The sequence below is a fragment of the Crinia signifera genome, chromosome 4 (genome assembly GCF_055691185.1).
Source record: "Crinia signifera chromosome 4, ASM5569118v1, whole genome shotgun sequence".
Lineage (NCBI taxonomy): Eukaryota > Metazoa > Chordata > Amphibia > Anura > Myobatrachidae > Crinia > Crinia signifera.
This window is the reverse complement of record NC_139220.1, coordinates 193,461,050-193,475,280: the sequence shown is the minus strand read 5'-3', so window position 1 is coordinate 193,475,280 and position 14,231 is coordinate 193,461,050. Positions and strand designations below refer to the sequence as shown.

General features: G+C 40.9%; 1 protein-coding gene across 1 annotated transcript in view; it reads left to right on the top strand.

Annotated features, from left to right (window-relative positions):
- Positions 1-14,231, top strand: part of EXOC4 (exocyst complex component 4) — a 399,783-nt gene that overhangs the window by 337,421 nt on the left and 48,131 nt on the right. Inside the window, exon 15 of the mRNA XM_083183327.1 lies at positions 8,287-8,428. Coding sequence (XP_083039453.1) covers positions 8,287-8,428 — 142 coding nt within the window. The remainder of the gene's footprint in view (positions 1-8,286; positions 8,429-14,231) is intronic.

Genomic DNA, 14,231 nt, shown 5'->3' with positions numbered 1-14,231 from the left:
TCAAACAACACTTGTATCCTCATCTTGTGAAAAATAATTATCACTTACTCCGAGAAAACTTGCACATAGTTAAAAAAAAAAAAGTCGCAACTTTGTGTTGATTGTTCTTGACACCTCTTGTAAGCTTATAATATTTTTCAAAAATATAAGACACCGGGAAATAACCTTATTCAATTACCTGAGTTTATTTTTTATTCTAGGCTTCATTGAGTCCACTTTTATAATGTTCTGGGGTTAGGTTGACAGTTAAAAGGTTGACACCTCAATAAAGTCGACATACATTAGATCAACATGGACAAATTGTCGATACAAGCATATCGTTGACATGGGGAAAGGACCACGTGGGTTATTCACTTTTGGTGTCTATGTCGACATGGACAAAGTATAAGTCTACTGCTTCCCCTCACTGCAATCGTTATTCTCCCTCTACGCCCACTGGGATGGTAAAGTTTGAAAAAGTCTTTTTTTTTTTTTATCATGAAAAACTCATGTCGACCTTTTGCTCATGCCGACCTTTTTGGCCATGTCTACCTTTTTCATGTATCCACCTGTTAACTGTTGACCAATAGCGGTCAGACTTTTGACTGTCAACCTAGACACTGTGAACTTAATGAGCACATCCCAATTGTTTATTCCCTCAGTAATGTATAGAACATAAAATAGGCAACTCTCCTGGGACTTTGATCTGTTTTATTGTGGAAGCCATATTGAGAAGTAAAGTTATACTATTATTTTAGCTTTTGTGAGTATAAACTATGAGATATACAGGAGCTGCTCTTGTAAAGAATGGTTCTAAAGCTATTCTGAGCACATAATACATATGTTGTCTGTGGCTACTGTAGCACATGTAGTAAATGCATCTTCAATGGACCATATGTCTAAATCAGTAAGGGGGGCATGTTCATATTGACATATCTTAAAATATGGGCCCAGATGCACTAAGCTTCAAAAGTGATACAATGCAGAGTGATAATCCACCAACCAGCTCCTGCCTGTCATTTTTCAAACACAGTCTGTGACATGGCAGGCAGAAGCTGATTGGTTGGTTGTTTATCACTCTCCATTTATCACTTTTGAAGCTTTGTGGATGAAATAAAGTTAATTTTCTCACCTTGGGCTAGATGCACTGTGACACATAAGGAAAGAAGGGGATTTGAGACCGCGCTCGCTAAACAGACATGCAACAGGTGTAGTTAAAACATTTATTTTAGAAAAATTCAATAAAAAAATATAAATAAAATTCAATAAAAAGATTGGGGGGTATCACAAGTAAATAGATAGCAGGGATATTCACCCACAGTCCAGTCGTGGTATTGTCCTGTGTCCGTTCCTATATTACCTCCAGGTAGTTGTCCTGTATAGGGATGCCAGTTGTAAGGTGGGTACTGGAGGAATATTGGTCTCCAGACCAGGGAGCTCCTGATGTTCAGGGGGTGCTCTACCTGGTGGGCTTGGTGTTGTTGCCACTTGAATTTTCCCTCAGCGTATATAGTTAATTAGAGAAATTGAAAATCAAACGATTATCAAATAACATTGCTTGTGCAGCATTTACATTGCAGGTGCTCGAGCAAAATGAGTGACTGAAAATGTGAACAGACTGTGGGGGAATAACCACAAGCAATGTTTGTGAATAACGTGATATATTGAATTTGAAAACTTTTTTTTCCCCTTACATCTTTACATAAAGCCTAAACAATTATTAATTTCTTTTGTCTCCAAGGAACAGATAAAAAAAAGAAAATCAAATATTTTAACTTTTTCCTGTGTACAATTCTGAGAGCTGACACATGGACTGCCCGTGGCTCCTGTCTATATTCGCTATTCATCTTTTTACAAACCTAATTATTATTAAAACATGATAAATGAATTATGAATTACATAGAACTAGAAATCTGAAAATGGTTCTGAGTAAAGTTTGCCTCAAACACAGCTATAATTAAAAACAAACATTTGCTTCTTTCGTGCCTTTGACAATAGTTTGCTCTTAGTTCTCAGTTTAACTTTTGCTGTTGCGGCTATGACGTGGAGATCTAGCTTGTCTTCCTATGTCCTTCATTCAACCAAATATAGATTTGGTACTTTCAAGTGTAAATAGTTGATATCGTAATTTTGTCTATTTAAACGATTTTAACATTTTTCAATTTTTTCATGTCCAAGCGTCATCTATAGGTGTACACACATAATATGCCATCAGGAATGTGTGAATGGAATAGTAGTTTTTTCATGTACATACACAGCTTTCAACATATAAACAGGACATCTTTACACAGAGTATAGAAGGGGTAAACTAGTAGCCTAGGCTAGTATTGAGCAGGCTCCGAATAGGGTGGTTTTTCAAGCAGCTCCTCTAGGGGGTGTCAGGCCCCTGTATATCATGTAAAAGGAAAAAGCAAAGTGTGGAGCGCTAAAAAATGGTTTGGATCAATATAGTATAATAAAATTAACAATCTATTTATTACATAGTATAGGGTGGAATATATCCACTAAAACAGGTATATAGCCGTGTACACAGTTACAGGTCAAACTTTAAAAAGAAATATATATAATAACATTTGAAAATTGAGCGATAAGATGGGTATAATACTTATAGGCTGGATACTTGAAGAAATGTCCTTATTGGAGGTAGTTGTTGCAGGTGGGGTCCATATACCTTGCCGGATAAGTGATGCTGGAGGAAGGGTATTAGCCCACTGGAGTTGTGGGTATCCTCGACGAGATGCGCCCCTGCGATCCTTAGTATGCAGGTGGTGGTGTCCCCAAAGGTGGATGGTACCAGGTGGTAATAATATCCAACAGACAGTCCAGTATTGGTGTACCAGGAATATACTCCAAGGATCAAGATATCCAAATTGCCAGTAACCCAAATAAAATCAGCATAAAATCAGCAGGTGCTCCCTGACATGTTTCGCCATCTAAGTGACAGCTTTTTCAAAGGTATAGCACTCTCTGTGCAGTCCAGGTATATATACCCACAAACAGGAAGTTTAATCAAGCACATTTGCATAATTGTTTACCATATTGATCCAATAATATTCGTTCATCCAAATGGATGGTTTATATATATATATAGGAGGCAGACCCAACACATAAAGCATACATTGGTGTTATAAACATATTACCAGTATTTGTAGTTTAGAGAGGTGTAATGCAGAGAAGATATATATCTATATTCGGTAATTACCAGATGTCTGGAGCCGGGATGGTGTTTCCGGCTGTTGGAACGCACGTGACGCTATTCACGTGCGTCATTTCCGGAAGTGGAGGGAGGGTGTAGTAATATCCCTCTGTCTGTTGCGCTTTGTCTGTTGCGCTACTACTTCCGGTTAATGGAGCGCTAGTGACACGCACCGTCGCGTGTCACTTCCGCCCATCTTAGGATTTGTGATGACTAGAGGAAGATCCTCAATATTAGCCGGCTTGTGGAACGCAAATCTCTTCCTGTTTGCATTCCACTGCAGTATATACATTTCTCCTGCATTCTCCTCTCGTTTAGACCTCAAAAGAGGAGGGGGATTTTACTTTAGAGAATATACCTTAAAGGTTTTCATACATCCAAAGTTTATTCTATGATAATTCGTCTATAATGGTATATATATATATACGTATCGAATTTCATAACTTTATAGACAATTAGACAAACGGACAAGTACAGAAAGAGACAGACTTATAGTTATAAAGAGGATCATTTCTATTATAATGATTATCAATAGTGTTATTTTATGTATCTACATGATTTTGTTCCTCTTTTTTATAGATTTATAATAAACTCAATATTTCATATATTTATTTATTAACAGTTTCTTATATAGCGCAGCATATTCCATTGCGCTTTACAATAGCAGAGAGTGATACCACAAAACAGGGTATTTACAGACAGTCAAAATGTAGGAGGGCCCTGCTCGCAAGCTTACAATCTATATATCTATATAAACATGAATTTAATTTATTTTGTATCTTTATCTTTATCAATAGACAGATGGTACAGTAATACTTTGTATAGTTGAATAACTTTTATAAGAAAGGAGACTTGAAAATGAAGAGGGAGGGGGAGAAGGGGAATGTTCTTGGAATGGAATGGATGTTCTTGGGAATATCGAGCAGGGTCACATTATTAGGCTTCTGATGGCATACATTCTTATTATAGGCAGACATTAAGCTCAACCTGATCGTTCAACCCATCTGGATATATACAATTCATTTTATGCATCCAGAATATTTCCTGTTGACATAGGGTTTTGAAACAGTCCCCTCCCCTTTTGGTGCATTTAATATGTTCCAATCCCACGACTTTCAAGCACTGGGGATCACTATTGTGGTGTGTCCAATAATGCTTGGAGACGCTGTGGTTGGTCACCCTGTTAATTATATTCCTTCTATGTTCCCAGAATCGTTCTTTTAGGGAACGGGTGGTGCGGCCTATATATTTCGGGTCACATGAGCAGGATAATTGATATATCGCGTACACTGTTTCACATCTTTACACAGAGTGCATCTGTGTGAATGTCAAATTGAGGTATCCAGAACATGATGCTAGGACATCAGTACATCAGCGTATCACATTCCCTGTAATCTCAACACAAGCAGTGACTGACTGGTGAAAATTCACACTTACAATATATATATATATATATATATATGCACACACACACACATACAGATGGAGCCCTCCTCATTTACCCTGTTAATTGGATTAAGTGAGTAATAGGATTACTTTGCTAATCCCCTACTGTATTGTTCTATGTAGTGTATTGCTGCTGAGAACAATAGGATAGCTATGGCGAGCCACGACCTCAGGAACAAAGTTGACAGGGGCTCCAATTGTGTGTGTATATGTATGTATGTATGTATATATATATATATATATATATATATATATATATATATATATATATATATATATATATATATATATGTATATATATATATATATGGAAGAAAGAAGAGGGACAGGGGGGCGCCCAATAGTGCAATATCACTTTTATTTTTTAAAAACCATAAATTTAAAAGTAGACTTTCTAAATGTATAACTCGTACCGAGTTAATCAACTTGAGTGGGCTGGTTACCACTAGATTTAACACAATCCCCTCTGGCAAACAGCATACACAGGATCTTTCCGTCACCGTTACAGTATGGTTGTTAACTCACGGGACCTTTCTCAGCTTAGCAGGCTCGAGGGACGCCGGCGTCTCCGATCGCCCCCCAGGTTTGCAGTCACTGGGGTAGGAGGAACTGTCCTTGCTTCAAGTTTTGAGATCAGTTGCACAAACTGAAGAGACACAACGTACTCCACACAAGTTCCAGGACAATCACCTGTTTGGTCCGGTCAGACACACCATAAAGTCATCCTTTAGATTGTAACTCATGTTCTGTTTAAGAAATGTTTTGCCCACACCATGTTATTGCCTTATAACATGGTTTATGTCCTGAAGACGGGCTCCGGCCCGAAACACTGTAGACCAGCAGTAAATCATTGTTGAAAAAGTACCTGGAGTGACGTTATCCTTTGCATGCTATTTACAAGCGCTGGCACCGCCAGTGAACAGCGGGCACCCAGGCCAAGGAATACAGTTCAGTAGGGGCTAGTGAGGAGTGCCGGACCTTTAATATTATATATATATATTATATATATATATATATATATATATATATATATATATATATATATATATATATAGTGTGTATGTGTATATATATATATATAATATAGATGAGGGGGGATGGCGGCACTCGGTACTGGCTCCATTATCAAGGTGCAGGCAGAACACGGAGTACAAACAAACATAGAATTGAAATACCTGATCAGGGCGTTCGTACCGCCCGCCGTCTCCTGCTTAGGTGCCTAACGATGACATCACTCGTGCAGATGCTACAGGAAGAACGAAGGAGGCCCGTGCTGCATCGATCCCTAGCAACCACGCACAACAATCCTGCTGTCATGGCTACTAAGAAGCGTACCTATACCCACAACATAAATAGAAAATACATGTTTAAAAACTGTGAACTACAGACAAGTGCAATATCTCAAACAACAAAAATCCGCTACCACACAACTAGTCGTTTTTTAGCAACTGCAGAGTACATAACAAATCAAATAATGTTTATATTTCTTCCCAGAATATATAAATTGTAATACCACCGTCACTACTCAATGAATTCATTAATGCATGATGACCTCCAGAATAAATGGTGGGAGAACTAACTGATAACTGAACCATATCAACTAATTGCTAATAAATGCTGCCTGCACAACTGCTATCCCCAGAATCTTTATAATTATGAGAAGCAAGCGAGATATATATATTTATATATATATATATATATATAATGTAGTTGTGGAGCGGCATTCCCAATTGCGTCCCAGAAAGGGAAGGTAAAGCTGGTGCCCGCCGGATAAATGCCCGCAGGAGACCGGCTCTATAGTAGCGTGGTGACGGTGGCACTCAGTGTGAATAAGGAGACCTGATAAGTTCCTATGTTTCGAGACCTTGCGGTCCCTTTATCAAGGTGCAGAGAACAACTCTCTGCACCTTGATAGATGTCTCCTAATTTTCCACGGTTGGCAACAGGCAAGTTTATTCTGATCTAGCGACTGCCATTAACCATCAACAAATTATATATATATATATATATATATATATATATATATATATATACAATGTGTGTCTAGTGTCCATGAGTCTCTGAAACACTGCCATCTGCTGGCAGAGAGTGAAGCTACATCTCTTTCTCACACATGCACAAACACAGATGCAATAACAAGGTAGCAGATTAGCTTTCAAAGCTTTGCTTTGAGCGGGCATACAAGTATAGGCATAAGTAGGGTATGGTCTAGTAAAGAAGGGAGTTTGTAGATAGTACAGTATATAAGGATTTAATTGCTGGTGAAGCAAATGATTAGGACTTCTAGGCAATGACATAGTGGGGACAGAGGAAAGGATTAGATACATGCAGGTGTGTGTTTCACAGCATTATGAGAAAAATGTGAGATGTTTCATGTAGGGGTGATGCGGACGGCTTTATCGGGGAGTTTAAATAATTTGAATTGGACTTTGGAGGATAATGGGAGCTTTTATAAGGTAGTAATACAGATGTGGATCACCGATAAGATTTAGCAAGGATAGATGGATGAAGATAATGCAACACAGGAGGATGTTGTAGTACTGGAAGTAGGAAATGAGGAGAGAATGAGGAATGTGGTGCACAGTAACAGTGTTTTGAATATAAAGAACAAAATATTTCAGTAGATAATGGATTTGAGGAGTAAGAAGAGGGCAGACTCAATGGAAACCTCAATGCATAGCAAATTTAGAGTATATAGGAAATAGAACATAGAAACATAGAATTTGACGGCAGATAAGAACCACTTGGCCCATCTAGTCTGCCCCTTTTTTTAAACATGTTACCTCAAACCATATTTGATCCTTATTTTTTTGTAAGGATATCAATATGCTTATCCCAAGCATGTTTAAATTGTACTACTGTATTTGCGTCTACCACCTCTGATGGGAGGCTATTCCACTTATCTACTACTCTTTCTGTGAAGTAAATCTTCCTCACATTTCCCCTGAATCTTCCTCCCTCTAGTTTCAGTGCATGTCCTCGTGTTCTGCTGCTCCTCTTCCTGTGGAGAATGTCTCCCACCTGTACCTTGTTAAAACCCTTGATATATTTGAAAGTTTCTATCATGTCCCCCCTTTCCCTTCTCTGCTCTAAAGTATACATATTAAGATCTTTTAGTCTTTCCTGGTACGTTTTGTGATGTAGGCCATGCACCATTTTAGTTGCTCTTCTTTGTACAGTCTCTAATGTATTTATATCCTTCTGGAGACATGGCCTCCAGAACTGAACACAATACTCTAGGTGAGGTCGTACCAATGACCTATACAGTGGCATTATTACTTCTTTCTTTCTACTGCTGATACCTCTCCCTATGCAACCAAGCATCTGACTTGCCTTCTTCATTGCTTTGTTACATTGCCTACCTGCTTTTAAGTCCCCTGAAATAGTGACACCTAGATCCCTCTCTTCCTCAGTAGTTTCCATTATAGTGCCATTTATACTATATTTAGCCTTTGGATTTCTGAGACCCAAGTGCATGATTTTGCATTTTTTGGCATTAAACTGTAGTTGCCATTCTCTTGACCATTTCTCTACCTAGATCCTCAATCATTTGTTCTACCCCTCCTGGTGTGTCTACCCTGTTGCAGAACATTGGGTTTACAGATATATAAGTATGTACTTAATTTATACAAAAAGTGTGATTTATTTTTTCCTTTGAATTTTAGCGTTATCTCCTGGTTCCAACAATCTTAGTAATGTGGACATGCCTCCTGTTTCTGAAATGATCTTACAGACTCTCAATGAGCTGGCTAAGTCCTTCCAAGACATGTCCGACCGTTGCCTTCTGGTTTTGCACTTGGAAGTCAGGTTGGTGATATTTCCTTTTGTTGAGTAATATATATATTTTTTTTTTAACATCAATATTTTTATTGAATCCAATTTTAGGAGGGGGGTACAGAAAAAAGAAAAGGTAACGGGTATAGGGGGTACAAGTGTGGGGGGGTAACATCTGCAATCATACAATCAAATTAGCACAGAAAGCATGGTAGGCATAAAATACAAAGCATGCATCACATATGACGGAAAGCAACTAAAGGCGTGCTTGCCAAGTATAATAGCCATAGACTGTGGGCGTCATACACTTTCCAAGATTCGTGGGCAGAAGGTCAGGCCGGTTGAAATGTGACAGTAGGGTTCTGTACATCTCTTAAAGATATCGAAACTCACTCAATAAGGCTAAATTGGCGGGGGTCGCAGAGGGATGGCTTAGGGAAGTATCGTGAACCCTCTCCGTCAGTGACGTAGTCATGCCAATAGGACCAGCGCACTAGTGGGGAGGTAGATGAGTAAGAATATGGGATGTATTCTGTTTCCATAGTATAGCTGAAGTGGACTTTTTGAATAACTTTCTCAAGGGGGGGTGTAGGCTGTTTCCAGCAATGAGCCAGGGCTGAGCGGGTTGCAATTAGAATGTGTCCCAAAACATAACGTTTATGAGGGGGAATCGAGTCAGGAAATATATTTAGTAGCGCCACTGAGGGGGAGGGAAGCAGCGAAATATCTAGAACTTTTTCAATTAAGTCAATTGCATCTTTCCAGTAGCCAGTGATGGAGGGACAGGACCAGAATATATGATAGATATGGCCAATTTCTCCACACTGCCTCCAGCAATATTTGGAGCAAGAGGGCCAAAAGGAATTTAATCTATCTGGAGTTAGATATAGCCTATGGATCAACTTTATGTGCATCTCGGCATGATTTAAGCAACGAGACATGGAGTGGGAGGATAGAAAAATTTTACTCCACTGGGCATCGGAAAGTGTCAGTTTCCCATTTTTTCTGTGCGTTTGATTTAGGAATATCGGATAGGTCTAGTAGCGTTTTGTACCAGAACGTGATGTCTCCTCTAGATTGTGACTGGTTGAGACGAGAGTAGATTTGTGGGGATAGGGTGTTTTGTGGGCCTGATTGGCGGGGAACACTTTTCCACCAATGGCATATTTGGTAGTACTGAAAAAGTTCAGACCCCGGGATAGAGTATTAATTCTGTATTTGGGGGAATGGTAACACGCATTGGCCATCTAGAATATCACCTAGTTTAGTCACACCGGAAGCAATCCATTGCGAGAGGCGCAGGTTTGGTATCACTTTGGATATCGTCTTCAGGGAAATAAATGGTAATTGGGACGTAGAAGGGGGGAGCTTAGCAGCTAGAGAATCCCATACTAGGAGGGAAGCTAGGGTAGAGGGGAGGAGTGAGTGGGTCTTGGGCCTGAGAGATTTGGGCATCCTGAAAAGATCCTCAGCAGGGAACGGGACATAAGACCTTTCAACCCCCACCCACCTCGAGTCTGTGTTTGCATCGGAGAGGAGTTTTAATTGGGCCAGTTTACAGGCATTGTGGTAGAGACTTAGGTCTGGAAGAGTCAGACCACCCTTGGCTTTAGGGAGGGCCATTCTGGAGCGGGCTAATTTAGGGGGACCAGATGTATTTAAGCATAATTGAAGTGAATGTAGCAAGCTCTTTTTTAGGGAAGATATAAGGAATATTACGAAATATATACATCAATTTAGGCAGCAGAGACATTTTGAAGGCCGCCATACGGCCCAGCCAAGAGATATCGAATGCAAGCCAGGATTTGGTGAGGGCTGTTAGGGAACTGAGCAGGAACGGAAGGTTTACCTCAAAGACTTTCTTAGTGTCAGCAGGGATGTTAATGCCCAGGTATCGGATGGATTCAGTTTGCCAATTATAGGGAAATTTAGAGCGTAATATGGATGAAGAGCTAGCAAGGTTAATGGGGAGCGCGTCAGTTTTTGTGGTGTTAAGTTTATAGTAAGATGCTTTACTAAATAAGTCGAGGGTGTTGTGTAGATGAGGTAGGGTTAAGGAGGGGTCAGAGACAAAGAGGAGGACATCGTCTGCGAGGAGGGGCCTATCTGTATTCCAGGGAAGAGAGGATCTTGGCGAATTTTACTCGCTAGGGGTTCGATAGACAACACAAAAATTAAGGGGGAGAGGGGGCAACCTTGCCTAGTGCCATTTGAGATAGAAAAGGAATTGGAGAGGAAGCCATTGCTGAACACCCGGGCCGAGGGAGCGCTATATAGAGCAAGGATAGACCATAATATTCGGTCTCTGAAACCGAATTTGGAAAGGACTTTGCGCATATAGAGCCAATTTAAGCGATCAAAGGCCTTCTCTGCATCTAATGACAGCAGAAGGAGACCCTGGTCATCCTGCAGGGAATCGATTAAGTTAAATACTCTGCGCGTGTTGTCAGATGACTGCCTTCCAGGTACAAACCCAGTCTGGTCTGAGTGTATCAGCGAGGGCAAGTAGGCATTAATCCTTACGGCAATAAGTTTAGCAAATAGTTTGATGTCCCCATTGAGTAATGCTATTGGGCGGTAGTTGTGGCAGTAGGCTGGGTCCTTTCCGGGTTTAGGGAGGGTCACAATCTGCCCCTCTAGCATTTCCTTGGGGGGAGAGCCTGAGGAGGAGATGTGGTTAAATAGATCTGTCAAGTAAGGGGTGAGGGCGTCACGGAAGGTCACATAAAAGTCATTAATGTATCCGTCGGGGCCTGGGGCCTTGCCACGTGGTAGGGACTTAATTGCATTTGCAACTTCGAGGGAGGTCCAGGGGGCATTCAAGTCCTCCAGGTGATCTGAAGTGAGAGAGGGTAGGTTTAGTCCATCCAAGAAAGAGGCGATAGAGACATTTGTGGGTTGGGGAGTTTCTGGGTCTTGGGACAAGTTATAGAGCTGAGAATAAAATTTAGCGAATTGATTAGATATGTCCCGGGGATTCATGAGCTTTTCATTGGAGGAGGTGTGGATAAGCTTGATTCTGTTCTTAGAGTGTTGCATCCGTAGTTTACGGGCTAACATCCTACCAGATTTATTACCTAATAGGTAGAATTTTTGGCGTAGCTTATTAAGGGCCGATTGAGTTTGCGCCATCAGCAGTTTCTGCAGGTGACTGCGCGTTTCAGAGAGTTCTTTCCGGAGGGCGGAGGAGGGGGAAGATTTATTTTTGCTTTCTAATTCTTTGAGGTTTTTTTCTAAATCTGATTGCCTCTGGGCGTTTTTTGTTTTAAGGATTGTGCCAGCCTGGATAGCTGCGCCCCGGGCGACTGCCTTAAAGGCACACCAATGGTTTGGGATGGAGGTGTCACAGGGGGAGTTGGAGGAGATACTATCATTTTTTTGGATATTGGTTCTGAAAGAAGATGGGGGGAGAGACGCCACGGCCTGGGGGGTACACTAAGGCTATGCAGTTTCCACCTCCAGGCTAGTGGGGCATGGTCTGACCAGGTGATGGGGAGGATAGTTATTTTTTTAGACTGTTGTAGGGTCCACTTATCACATAAAAGCAAGTCAATCCTGGAGTAGATGTTATGGACAGGAGAATAAAAGGTTTATTCGCGGTCAGAGGGGTTATGGGTTCTCCATATGTCATATAAATCGAATTCTGCCAAGAGGTTGCGAAATGCCAGGGAGGGGCCTGAGGAAGGGGATGTCCGGGAGGATGTGCTTTTGGAGGATTTATCGAGTAGTGGATTTAACACTAAGTTAAAATCGCCAATTACTAGTAATGAGCCTTTTGTCGATTTACGTATTAAGAGGCACAGTTTGCGTAGGAAAGGGATCTGGTTAGAAATAGGGGCATATACTGACACAAGAGTAACAGGTTTCTCTTCCAGAGTCCCAGTTAGTATTAAGTAACGTCCGTTCTTATTGGCAATTTGGGACTGCTGTACGAAGGTCACATTTTTACTAAACACTATAGCCACCCCGTTGCGTTTGAAAGGGCCATTGGCAAAAAAGCCAAGAGGGTATCTGTTGTCTTTCAACAGAGGGGGGTTTAGGGAGGAGAAGTGAGTCTCCTGAAGGGCAACAACGTCTGCCTTCTGCTTATGGAAGAATGTGAGAGCCAGCCTACGTTTGTTAGGGGAGTTTAATCCCTTGACATTTAAGGATAGGACATTAGTCATTGGAGAACCATTGGGGACTGCGGATAGGTATGAGGGCTAATACACAGTAGCATCGGCATGGTGGGCGGGACACCCATGGCTTGGAGTATGGTGCAGAATCTGGAAGGGGGGGAAGAACACAACAACGGGGAAGGGAATAGGGGAACTGGGATAAGAGTGAGGGGAGGTAAAACCTAAACGGTCCAGTGTATCGGACCGGCTTGACTACTGCAGGGAGAAAAGTTATATTTATTTTTAACATTTGCAGAAGAACAGAGGGAAACAGATGGAGACGGCATTTTCGTACAATTTGTTAATGCTGAGATACAAAGAGCCAAATTCATATTTGTAAGGCGCCTTGCAGCTGTGCAATTCCATGTAATTAAAATGCAAGTGCAGCATAAGGCTTATGTATAAGATAGATGCCTCCTGTATGCATTTTTAAGATCCAAGTGCTGCCTCTTTGAATGCAACCTCGGATCACCATGATGATCATTGGTCATGATTTGCAATATATTTGGGCATCGGTAAACCTGCATAAGCTACCTTACTAAGGCTTGCCATCCAATATGATGTTGCAGACCGTGAACCCATCAAGCTTACAAAATGGGGTTAAAATGCCCAAAATGCCACAGCACATCATTCATATTGCAGCTTGCTGAGCAGCAAGCAATATTGCAAGACCCACTCAGCACATGAGCAGAACGTGTCTTGCGTCTCCAATCGACTTTACTTACAAATTTGAATGAGGCCAGTGTCACCATACAGCAAACAAACTATTAAAAAAAATATTGCCAAGCATGAGGGAACCAGGTCTGGACTATACAGTGGTTGACCAAGCTCCTGGATGCGTTCATGCATTCAATATGCGTTCACCTCCACTGATGTCTGGGATTCCAGCACCTCCACTGATGTCTGGGTTTCCGGCACCTCCACTGATGTCTGTGATTCCGGAACCTCCACTGATGTCTGGGATCCAGTACCATGTTGTGCCTCCAGGATATCGACCACTGTCATTCCGACTAAATTAATTCTGCTACTTGGGCTAGGACAAAAAAACTATCTCTAATCTTAAAATCAGGCTGGGTAACAATACAAAGGTTCCTGGACAAGTTAATAAAGATTGCTTTAAAAACATAACTTGAGAGATACAAACCATCCATTAAAGTGTATTACTTCACTTTTTCTTTTACCTGGTAAACAAAAAAAACATTCTAGGGGTAAAGGTTGCAGTCAGAGCGTGTTAAGCTACTGTTTGCTGAAATCTTGCCCAAAACATTTCTATTACAAGTTCTCTATAATAGGGAGGTCTCTGAAAAGTTCATCAAGGAAAGTGTCTGTAAAGCCTACGTGTAATGTGCCAGGCTGAAAGGCATTTGACATTTCTTGTGCGACCCAGGGGGTCAGGCTTTCATAAGCAAGCTCTCTTTCTCTCTGCTAAGAATTAACAGACTGAGCGGAGTGTACTGTGAAAGCATCAATCAAAGGCTCTATTTTTCAGGTGATCTTTGAAAAATTCCATGCAGGTAAATTAAAATCTGTAGCAGCGACATGGCTGAGGTTATGGAAAATATGACCCACGGGTCTGTGTTCTTAAAAGCATCTAGAAATGAAATTTTCCCATAAGCTACAAAACATTATCTGACCCTAATACACTACTTTACTGAAAGATTTGTATTTTGCTGCTTGCA